This window comes from Gopherus flavomarginatus, chromosome 12, assembly GCF_025201925.1.
Source record: "Gopherus flavomarginatus isolate rGopFla2 chromosome 12, rGopFla2.mat.asm, whole genome shotgun sequence".
Classification (NCBI taxonomy): domain Eukaryota; kingdom Metazoa; phylum Chordata; order Testudines; family Testudinidae; genus Gopherus; species Gopherus flavomarginatus.
Window position 1 is genome coordinate 18,199,697 of NC_066628.1, and position 12,187 is coordinate 18,211,883.

Below are 12,187 nucleotides of genomic sequence, written 5' to 3' on the forward strand. Positions count from 1 at the left end.
GGGAGAAATGCACCTGCCAGACACCTGGGAAAGAATTCTCCCTAGTAGCTTCGAGCCTTCCCCCTCTAGTGTCCCAATTCTGACTATTGGAGATATTTGCTATTAGCAGTTGCATATGGGTCACGTGCCATCGTAGGCAGAGTCATCATACAACCCCCTTCATAAGTTAGGTTTTTTGTCCCCACTGCTCCCTTTGGAAGACTGTTTCAGAATGGCACTCTTCTGATGGTTAGAAACCTTCATCTAATTTCACGCCAGAACTTGTTGATGGTCAGTTTATATCCATTTGTTCTAAGGCCAATATTGGCCCTTAAAGACCTCCTCTCTCCCTGATGTTTATCCCCATGATGTATTTATAAAGATCAATAATTTCTCCGCAGCCTTCATTTGGTTAGGCTAAAAAAGTGAAGCTTCTTAAGTCTTCTCTCATAAGGAAGGGTCTCCATTCTTCTGATCATCCTAGCAGCCCTTCTCTGTACCTGTTCCAGTCTGAATTCATCTTTCTTAAACATGGGTGACCAGAATTGCACACAGTATTCCAGATGAGGTCTCATCTGTGCCTTGTATAATGGTAATTACACTTCCCTGTCTCTTCTGGAAATACTTCTCCTGATGCATCCTAGGATTGCATTAGCCGTTTTCATGGCCACATCATATTGATGGGTCGTAGTTATCCTGTGACGGACAAATACACCCAGGTCTTTCTCCTACTCTGTCACTTCCAACTGATATGTCCACGGCTTATAGCAAAAATCCTGTTAGTCCCTAAGTGCATGACTTTGCACTTTATGCTGTTAAATTTCATCCCCATTTCTATTACTCCAGGTTTCAAGATCATCCAATCTTCTTGCATGATATTATAGATGTCAAAGTCTCATTCTCCCACCCTTTTATAAATCAGTGGGATCACACATGAATGGATAGAGTCTGCAATTGTCCAACTTGGCCAAAGAGACGTGCTTTGTATTACAACTGTAAGGAATAGTGGGTTAATTTGGCTGCTAGTCTAGAAAAGATGCCTTCCAAAAGAACAACTCAAATTTTTTGAGGAATTTGTTTAACTTGGATTACAAGGGCTTTATCTGCTTACAGTCAAGTCAAAATTTGCCATCAAATTCAATCTATCTATTATAAGATTCTCAATAGAAATTTTGTGAATTAAGGACACAAATATTATAAAAAGTCAATGGGAAGTTGGTGGCTCATTTTGAAAATCACTCACAAGGTACTTTATCCCTTGCCACGGTAGCATTTGAACAATTCAAAAATTAGTGATTTTATTATCACAACACCCTCTGAGTTCTGGAAATAATATTATCTTCATTTTCAGAACTGGGAACTAAGGGACAAAAATATCAAAGCTGAGAGTTTTCACAAGAGTTTAATAGTTAGACCCCTGATTTTTAAAGATATTTAGGATCAATTTACGGCATTTAGGATTAAAGGTATTGATCAGAATGGTCCCTTCTGGTCTTGGAATCTATGAATCTAGGAGCCTAGTGAGATTTTGCAAAAGCATCTAGATGTCTAACACTCATTGAAATCAATGAGATTTTGATGCCTTGGCACTTTTGAAAATTCCACTAGGCACAGAAATACCTTCAGAAATCTGGCCCTAGGTGACTAAATCCTACTGAAATTGAATGGGGTTGAGTGCCCAATTCCCTTTGGCTGCTTTGAAAATCCCAGCCCAAGTGACTGGGCCAAGGCCTCACAGGGAGTCTGTGGCAGAGCTGGAAAATGAACATTGATCCGCTGAATCTCAGACCAGGGTCTATTCTACATGACCATCCTCCCTCTTTTCATGAAGCCCGTCATTGCATCTTCTTCATTTGCCTCTTCTTTAATCCTTATTTCACTCCTTTTCCAAAGGATTTAACAGCCATGGCAACAATGAGAGAGTGGAACAGCACGGCAGTCATGGAATTCATCCTCCTAGGGTTTGGAAACGGTCCAGGATCCCAGATGATCCCCTCTGTCTTGTTTCTGGTGATTTACACAGTAACCGTGCTGGGAAACACCACCCTGGTCCTCATCATTAGAATCAACTCTCGTCTTCACACCCCCATGTACTTCTTCCTCATGAACCTGTCACTCTTAGACCTCTGCTTCACCTCCACCATAGCCCCCAAAGCCATGGCAAGCTTCCTATCAGGGAGCAAAGCCATTTCCTATAACGAATGTGCCACTCAATTCTTCCTCTTCTGTATCTTCCTCACCACTGAAGGTTTCCTCCTGGCAGGGATGGCTTTTGATCGATACACCGCCATCTGCAAGCCTCTCCTGTATCCCGTCACCATGTCCAAGTGGGTTTGCATTCAGATGGTGGTAGGGTCGTATATCTGCGGCTGTGTGAATGCCATGGTGCAAACAGGCTTCACCTTTACGCTGCAATATTGTGGGCGTAACGAGATCGATCATTTCTTCTGTGATGGCCCTCCCTTGATCAGTCTCTCCTGCAGTGACACGTACGTCAATAATCTCGTGATGTTTACCTTATGTGGCCTCATCATAGCAAGCACTGCCCTGATTGTGCTCATCTCCTACATCTACATCATCTCCACCGTCCTCCGGCTTCGCTCTGCTGAGGGCAGGCACAGAGCCTTCTCCACCTGCACCTCCCACATGCTGGTTGTGACTTTATTTTCTGGGTCCACTGCTTTTATGTACGCCCAGCCCACTTGGCTATCTTCTCTGTACCCAAGGAAAGCAGTATCTGTGTTTTACACCTTTGTCATCCCCATGTTGAATCCCTTCATCTACAGCCTGAGAAACAAGGATGTTAAAGAAGCTTTGAGAAGGACTATGGGCCACAAATCCTTGACAAAATGAACCTTGCATTTCGACAGAGAGACAGAACACAGCGTATCAGCATTCTTTTTAATTTGCACAAAGAACTGGAGCAACAAGAAAAAACTACAAAATTATGACACACTGTTTCATTGTTTTTCTGTCTTATTTCTTATCTGGCTATAAACCAATGATTCTTTGAGACATGTGGATGGACATCTAGTACAACTCTTCTATCTGTCCATCTTTTTCTTTCTGACTGTCACTATCACTTCCCTCTCTAGTTAACACTCTAATCACACTTGTGCATGTTGGTGGCTCAGCAGATCATTCAGACATGGAGACTAACAGAATTCTAAAATGTCTTTATTATTTGAAGAGACCTTCATGCTTCAGGACATGAGCAAACCACTGACTGCCTGGGCTAGGATGAAATTTTCCTCACAGTTTAGCCTATAATTTTCCTTCCTCTGAAGCAGTTGATACTGGCTACCACTGGAGAGGAGTGCCTGGACTAGAAGAACCACAGGGCTGATGCTGCATGGTAACTTCTCTGTCAAGTGACAATATAGCATGTTAAAAACAATAAAGTATTTCCATTGACTTCAAATCTTTGTGTATGTTTTTACATTCCTATAGCTGTAGAATAGGTAAGACCCATCTCCAAATCCTTGGGGAGCTGAAATTATTGTGCTCTACAAAAGGATTTAGGCATCTAACTGCTACTTTAGGTGCCTAAATCCAACGTCAGTGCCACTGAGCTCCACAAAACCCCTATCGCTTAACCCTGTAAGCCTTTAAAATCCCTAGGTGCCTAACTTTCCAACATTCAAGTCCCTGAGGCTCCTTAGTTTCTGTCAGTCAGCATGTACACAGCTATCTTAGTGTAAGTGCCTGAGTGCCCATCTGATCCCTAAGTCCCAATGGGGTCCTCAGAGCAGGCTTGGCACCACCTGCCTAGCCTGTGGGGATTGATCTGGTAGGTGGTCTCAGAGCACAACTAAACAGACACAAAATGATGGAGGTGGGGGCAGGTGAGGCCTCCATTATAACTTTTATCTCCTGGGTTGAAGCACTCACTTGGGATGTAGAAAACCTGAGTTCAGTTCCCCTCCCTGTGTGATGTGCGGTTGGTATTTGGACTTGGATTTCTAGCCCCCTAGGTGAGTGCCCTAACCCTGGACTATGGGATATTGTAGGCTGAATGTCTCTCAGTCTCTCCTGTAGAAGCTGTTCCACTTTGTATGAAATAATTAAATATATAGCGAGCAACAAAGGGAGTGAGAATGAATCTATTGTGAAGCAGTTTGGGCATCCAACAGAGAGATGCTATTGGGCAAACCCTTCCTCTTATCAGGCAGAAGGGGGAAACTGAACTGGATTCATCCACAGCCTGGTTTGCTACACTAACCACTTAACTGAAGGGGAGGCCTCCCAGACCCACCCCCTGGTAGTCATAAAACCCCTGCTCAGCAGCTGAATCCTTTAGGCCCCTAAACTCATTCAGTGCCTAAATTCTCAGTGTAAATGTTCCCTAGGTGTGTGTGTTCCTGCCTCTGGGCATGTGCGCTGCAGCCTCACTTGGGGATCTGGACACCTATCATCCGCTTGAGCCCCAGCGCAAATTCCCAAACTGGGACAAAATGGGTATTCCTCTGCCTAGCTCACTTGCAGGGCCTGATCTGGTAGGATGTTTTCATAAATCCACATAAAAAGACAGAGGAGGGGCAGGACCTCCCTTATAACCTTCAGTCTAGTGCTGAGGACACTCTTGGTTCTAGTCCCATATCCCACTGAGGGGAAGAAGGAAGCTGAACAGGAATCTGGTGCCTCTCAGATGAGGGCCCGAACCACTGAGCTATGAGGTATTCAGATCTGGAGCTCCCTCAATTTCTCCTGTTGAAGCCATTCAACTTTGGAGGAATAGAAAGAATCATATGGCTGTGAGCGGGGGGAGAAAGAGAGAAAGAGACTGCACAAGAATGACTCTATATCATAGTGGTTAGAACCCTTACCCCAAAAGTAGAAGACCTTGGATCTGCCCCCCACCCTCTCTCCAGTGCTGCTTTAATTATTTATTCAAAGTGAGACTACAACAATGGGACAGATTGAGGGGGCCCCACATAAGAACATCCCATAGCCCAGTGGTTAGAGCCTTACATGGGAGGTGGCAGAGCCCTGTTCAGCCCACTTCTGCCCCTCAGGGGGATTTGAACCCATGGTCTCCTAGGTGAGTACCTGGACCACTGGGCTAAAAGCAATGAGGGAGGGAATTCTTCCCCATCACTTGTAAGAAATGCCTTATGCGCCAAACTCCAGGTGAGGGCTCACAGCTGAGAATCACAAGCAGAGGTAGGTGCAGAACTCCCTGAAAGGGGTGGGACTTAACATCCCCCTTCTGCTCCACACCTCCCATTGGCTAGCTTAGGCAAGGAGCCATGTAGTATGCTGGCTTTGTGAATCCCATTCTCAGGCACCTGTCTCCCTGCATTCATTGTATGGGAAGCCTAAGCACCGAAATAAGTCTTTGTGAATCCCAGTGATTTTCAAGGCACCTAAAAGTTAGTACTTGTGACTCTGATCATAACAACACCTATATCCCTTGTTGAATCAAGGCCTAGGTACCTAAATATCTTGATAAATCAGGGACAAAGTGCCTAAAAGTTAGACGTTGCAGTAGGTAAGTCCCTTCATGGGTCAAGCCCCAAATGACTTCCATGGAGCTACACTGATTTACACCAGCTGAGGGGGATCTGGTTTTTGCAGTATCTCAGATGCCATGGTAACTGCTGGAAAATGGTCAACAATGTGACACCTGTACCAGGTTGTAGTCACTGCGGGCTAGATCCACAAAGGGAACTTAGTCTTAGGCTGGGCCAGAGGGAGATGTCTCCCTCTGCTTTGCTGTGAATCAAGAGTAACTTCTCTGAAGTCAATGTAGTTGTACTTTTGTAAAGCTTCTGTCAGTGAAAGAAGAACAAGGCACATTCTCTGCATTTGCAAGAGGTTGTGAATTTAGTGACAGGAGCTTATGAAAACACATGTGTTTTTTGATCTGGCCATGAAATGAAAACATTTTAGGACCCATTCTGTACATTTCACTGGACGAAAAATCCACTTACCTTCAATGGCTATTTTGGTGGTATATGACTGTAGTGGTGCCTTCTCCCAGCCCCTCCACAAATGCAGTCAGAGACCAACTGAAGTGCAGCACCTGTGTCCTTTTGTTGTTTGTGTCTGTTCCCACCACCTATTATTTACAGATATGTACAGAGACCAACACTCTGGGAGACTATTAACTTCCCAACCAGCAGGGATCTAGAGCCCACACTCCTCCCTTTCCTGTTTCTGCCCTGCTTCCTGTCTCTTAGCCAGCTTTGTAGGGCAGCCTGGCTACCCAGGCCTGCAGAAAGATCCACTCTGGTAACACTGGCCTACAATTTTTGAGAAGTCATCTGCTTCAGAGATAAAATGTGATATTTATTATGTATTTTGATGTGCTGAATTCAAATATGACAATTAAAACAACTGATTGGCTACTGTTTCTAAGATATTTAGGTTTTTACATTTTATGTCTGTATATTGTGTAGATAGTAGAGTTTTAATCATAAATTGTAAACCTAGGTCTTTTCATGTGTTTATGGTTGCTTTACATGATAATATTTCACCTGTCCTGTTTATGTAACACTTTAAAAACAGCAAAAGGTTTATATAAATAAAATTTATTATGAAACAAAACGCAAAAACTATTATGTACATAGTTTAGTCCTATTCAGTGTCTACTCGGTGCTTCTTGGCTTGTCTCTTGTATTCATTAAATGGAACATCTCTTGTCACTGTCCAGCAATAATCTGCAAGCATTGATGGGCTCCATTTGCCCTGATAGCCTGCCAGGAGATTCCACTGCTGTAGTCTGGAGCCCAACAGCTCTGCCTTACTCTTGGGTAGTTCCAAATCCCTGACAAGGTCATTCAGTTCACCTTGTGTTATGAGGTGTGGTTCAGAGGAGGAGGATGGGAGAAAATGTGGGTCCTGTGACATTGATGGTTCAGGACCAGAAGTTTCATCCTCTTCCTCTTCCTCTTCCTCATCTGACTCAAATGAGAATGATTCTGGTGCATCAGGAACCGGCAGTCCTTCTCCATGGGGTACTGGGCGTATAGCTGATGGAATGTTTGGATAATGCACAGTCCACTTTTTCTTCTTTGACACACCTTTCCCAACTGGAGGCACCATTCAGAAGTAACAATTGCTGGTATGATCTCTTGGCTCTCTCCAAATCATTGGCATTGCAAAAGGCATAGATTTCCTTTTCCTGTTCAACCACTGGCGAAGATATTTTGTACAAGTGTTGCAGCATATGTGTGGGGCCCACCTCTTGTCCTGATCTCCAATTTTGCAGCCAAAAGAAAGGTGATAGGCTTTCTTAGTCATAGTGGTTATACTGAGCTTTTGTGATGCAAAAGTCACTTCACCACAAACATAGCAGAAGTTATCTGCACTGTTCACACAAGTATGAGGCATCTCTGCTCACTTTGGCTAAACAGAAATGTGTCCCTTTGCAAAATCAAACACTGACAAATAAGAGAGCATGACACTGTATGATTTCTAGAGCTGATATAGGGCAATTTCTTCAGCAGAGTGATGTAAGCTTCGTTATGATTGCATCATCCATGACTTCTAGGAATAACATGATGCAATTCATATCATGTATAATGCAATACCAGCTTCAGATTGCATCATTCATTCTTTTGCCTTAAAAACAAGTACTGTCCAAACCCAGTCATAGATTTATTCATAGATCCAGTCAAAGATGTATTTTAGTCATTTCTGGTTTAAATTGAGATCCCTTCCCTTTATAACTCACTTATCCTCCGCCATTCCCAAGTCAAAGGTCATATATACTGACTCAATAGCATATCTTGAAAACTGGAGCCAATCAACAATTTTAAGCATCATTTCCATTCTCAGTGACCCAGAATTAGTAAAGTTGGACTACATTTATTTTAGAAGCATTTTGGCTGTAGAGCAGTGTTATCATAGTTGGCACTTTAGTGCTAATGATGCACTTTGCTTTGATACTCATATCGGCATCTTCTCCACCATCTTGATGATGCCTTTAAAACTAAGGGCTGAGTGAAAGCCTACAGGTGCAGAGAAGCCTGGTATTAAATGAGGATATTGATGTAATAAGAGAGAAACTGGATGGAATGATGAGAATCAATAAGACACTGTAATACCAGGGTACAAAATATATACGAATGACAGAATAGGTTGTGCTGGTGAGGGGGAGTGGCACTATATGTGAAAGAATGCATAGAGTCAAATTGGAGACTGAAAAGTGTTTGGTTTTCAATAAGCTTCTCTAGTAATAATGCCACTTTATGGTAAATATTTTATGGTTTGGGGAAAAGATTTCTGATATTGAAAACTTTTCCCCATAAACCTGAAAAAAAAAAACATGTTATCCATCTTCATGTTTTCATTAAACTGAAACCAAAAACATGAACAACTCACCCCTGCAAAAGAAAAAAAATGGAAAGTTGAGTCCAAAATGAATTTTTTCCACACTAAAATCATTTTCAATGGCAAGCAATTTTTCTTCAAAAAGCTGATTTGACAGGAAGATATTTTGAGCATCTCCACTCATTATGAATTATTCTCCAAGTAGTAATGATTAACTCCATTGGACGGATGACAAACTGAGGAATGGAGATGTGAAGTGACTGAAAAAAGCCAGAGGAATAGTTGGGATCAGCTCTCAAAGCTTGAACTTTAGCTTTGTAATAATGACTAATTAATTAATTATCTGATAGCTGAACCTGATATGAGAGGCCCATTATATTAGGTAAGAAACAGTCTCCACCCCAAGGAGCTTACAGTAGAAAAGACAGGCAAAGGGTGGGAGGGAAAAGGGAATGACTTTGCCCTATGTAACACAACAGGTCAGAAGTAGGGCTAGGAATTGATACCAGACATCTGGAGTACAGTCCTGTATACTCCTTGTGTTTGCCTCACTACCTTCCTCTAGACCCTGCTGCCTCGTTGTAAATCTGATTATTTTAGTTTCTGGAAACTTTTCAGGGAAGTAGAGGGCAAGAGAAATGAACTGTTCCCACTGGGCTGTTGAGGGCACCAGGGAGTGAGTCCCACAAGCCGCTTGAAAACAGAGATGGATAAATCACCTTCCTGCATCACCCGCATTTTTGACACACAGCTCATCCGCAGACAGCACAGGTCTCAGAGTATTTCCAGCAGCTCATCCTCATAGGGGGAACAACCTTTCATAGTACAGCGATAGGGGCATTAGACAGAGAGATTGTTTGATACAGGTGTTTGTAGGGGCTAGAGAGAGAGGGATAACCACTTGCAGTCTGTAGCTGGAGGAGAAAAGACATATTGATCTGGGAGGATTCCACAAAGACAGGTGCCACACGTTTGCTGTTGCAATGAAATATATTTGGGAGTTACAACGTGTCACTTTCAGGATGAAATCGTAAGTGACAGATATTTGTTCAGAGTTTCACTCAGCTCAATTTGGGCATGGGAAACTGAGACAGACCAAAGCAGTTACTTTAGGAAAGAGAGGTCAGAATATCTGTGCCACAGTTTCCTCCTGTGGAGAATGGGGGGATTAATCAAATTGAAGCACATTTATTTTTTTTAGAATGGATTGAGGAGTTTACATTAAAATTGTCCAAAAATTGTGACAAAAACTATTAGCTCGTTGTTACTTTTCTCTCTGTATACATTAGCTTGTTGTTATTGCTGTCTATCTATTTGTACTTCTCTCTCGCTGTTAGTTTGTTTTTCTCTATTTACCTCGTAGCTTGTCTTAGTTCTGTGTCTCTCTCTCACTCTCAGTATCTATGTTTTTCTTTCTTGTGTCTTACTGTTAGTTTGTTACATCTCCTCCCCTCACCCAGTTTGTATCTAGTTCTCACGCTCTTTCTCTATCTCTGTGTTTATGGTTACTTCTGTCTATTAGATTGTTGCAAGGGCAATTGAGTCTAGTGGGTTAGAGTGGTGTGGACTAGGAGCCAGGACTCCTGGGTTTTATCTCCAGCTCTGGGAAAGGAGTGGGGTTTAGTGGGTAAGAGTAGCAGGGACTGAGAGCCAGGCCTCCTGAGTTTTATGTGTGGCTCTGAGAGGAAATTCAGTCCAGGGTGGAGAGGAGAGGAGCCAGAACTGGGGGTTCAATTTCTGTCTCTAATAAAGAGTGTGGGACAGACACCCTTCAAAACTTGAAGCTGAGTGGTTAGGGCACTTGGCTGGCCTGTGACAGATTCGGGTTCAATTCCTCTCTCTGACTGATGATGAGAAGGGGTTTGAATTCCCACTTTACAGGAGAGTGCCTGAGCTGTTTGGCTATGAGTTAATCTGAAATGAGACTGTATCTGTCTCTCCTGTTGGAGCTGTTACGCTTTGTATCAATAATTAAATAGTCATTGGATCAGGGACTTGGATTTGTCTCTTCCAGACACCAGGTGAGTGCCCCAACTACCACACAGGAGAATCACTCTAATGGACATTTGCTGGCCCAATGACTCTCCATTGTCACTCGTAGCAGTCATTCCTGATGGCAGTGGAGAGTCACTGGGACAGAAGATGAGATACAGTCTGATGTAATAGTTAGAGGAGGGGACAGGGAGTCGAGACACCTCACTTGTGTTCCCAGCTCTGGGAGGGAGCTGAGTCCAATGAGTAGAGCCAGCACTCCTAGCTTGTATGTAGTGGGTTAGAGCAGTTTGCAAATTGGGAGTCAGGACTCCTGGGTTCTCTTTCAAGCTCTGGAAGGGAGTTTAGTTGAGTGAATAGAGAAACAGGAGGAGAACTGGAACGTCTGCCTCTTGAAATGAAAATGAAACCCCAGCTAGAACAGGGCATGGCGTGTCAGGTGTGTCTGTATTCCTGAAACGATTTCACTATGTAATTGTGGCAGGGTTCGGTCACCTCCATGCAAGATGCTGCTTCCATTTAGAGCACTATAAAGTGGTAGTAATTCCATGGCATGCAGTGAAATTACTCAACATTTGCAACAGTGCCACTGACAGCAGAATCTGGCCAACCAGACCCTCAATTCCCCTCTGTAAACTGAGGATGGTAACATTTGTACACCATTATCCAGAGTTTGCCCACCTCTGGATGACAGAGGTATACAAATACCTCAAAAGCAATTGTTCCTATTTCTCCTCTCCATCATCCTGGTGTAAATCAGGAGTAACTTCACTGGAGTCCATTGAGCTGATTCTACTTTCTCTCACCCCAGTATAAATCAGGAGTAACTCAATTGGAGTCAGTGGGGCTGTTTTCCCCATCCTCATTCCCATATTACACCAATCTTCACAAACTAAATTCTGGCTCAAGAAAATTAAGGTGGATTTCAGAAAAGGAGAGTTACTTTACTGATCTAATCCTGGCCCTTGCTCTTGTACCTCCCTCCGCAGACATCCTGAAACATGTCCTGAGAAAGAAAATGTCCAACCGAACCACCGTGACCGAGTTCCTTCTCCTGGGATTCTCTGAAGTTTGGGAGCTGCAGATTTTGCACTTTGTGGTGTTTCTAGTGATTTACCTGGCAACCCTGACGGAGAATCTTCTTATCTTCATGGCTATAGCCTTCGACCACCACCTTCATAGCCCTATGTACTTCTTCCTGATGAATCTGTCCATCCTAGACCTTGGCTCCATCTCTGTCATTGTCCCCAAATCCATGACCAACTCCCTCATAGACACCAGGTCCATTTCCTATGCTGGATGTGTTGCCCAAGTCTTTTTCTTCGTCTTCTTGGTGGGAGCGAATTTTTCCCTACTCACCGTTATGGCATACGACCGATATGTCGCCATCTGCCAACCACTGCACTATGAGAGAATGATGAATATCAGAGCTTGTGTCAAAATGGCAGCTGGTGCCTGGATCAGTGGGATTCGCTACTCTGTGCTACACACCGGGAACACGTTTGCATTGATCTTCTGTGGAGGCAACATGGTGGATCAGTTCTTCTGTGAGATCCCCCAGCTACTCAAGCTCGCCTGCTCCAACACATATCTTAGTGAAGTTGGGGTTCTTGCATTTAGTGTGTGTTTACTCTTAGGCTGCTTTGTTTTTATCATTGTGTCATATGTTCAGATCTTCAAATCAGTGCTCAGAATCCCCTCTGAACAGGGCCAGCATAAAGCCCTATTCACCTGCCTTCCTCACCTCATTGTGGTCTCTTTGTTTGTTTGTGCTGGCATCTTTGTTTACCTGAAACCCACCTCCAGCTCCCCATCTGCTCTGGATCTTGTTGCGGCTGTTCTCTATTCTGTATTGCCACCAATCTTGAATCCAATTATCTACAGCATGAGGAACAAGGAGATCAAAGTTGCCCTGAGGAGACTGACTGGATTTAGGTAA

General features: G+C 43.4%; 2 protein-coding genes across 2 annotated transcripts; both read left to right on the forward strand.

The window, feature by feature from the left end:
* The first annotated feature begins 1,884 nt into the window (after positions 1 to 1,884).
* Positions 1,885 to 2,832, forward strand: LOC127032116 (olfactory receptor 12-like). Its single transcript, XM_050919147.1, has one exon. It carries the CDS (start codon positions 1,885 to 1,887, stop codon positions 2,830 to 2,832), a length of 948 nt encoding a protein of 315 aa, XP_050775104.1.
* Positions 2,833 to 11,261: 8,429 nt separating this feature from the next.
* Positions 11,262 to 12,187, forward strand: LOC127032571 (olfactory receptor 14A16-like). Its single transcript, XM_050919867.1, has one exon. The coding sequence runs from the start codon at positions 11,267 to 11,269 to the stop codon at positions 12,185 to 12,187; it is 921 nt and encodes a 306-aa protein (XP_050775824.1). The 5' UTR covers positions 11,262 to 11,266.

Coding starts and splice junctions, on each gene's coding strand:
- LOC127032116 (XM_050919147.1), top strand. CDS start 1,885: ATGGCAACAATGAGAGAGTGGAACAGCACGGCAGTCATGGAATTCATC.
- LOC127032571 (XM_050919867.1), top strand. CDS start 11,267: ATGTCCAACCGAACCACCGTGACCGAGTTCCTTCTCCTGGGATTCTCT.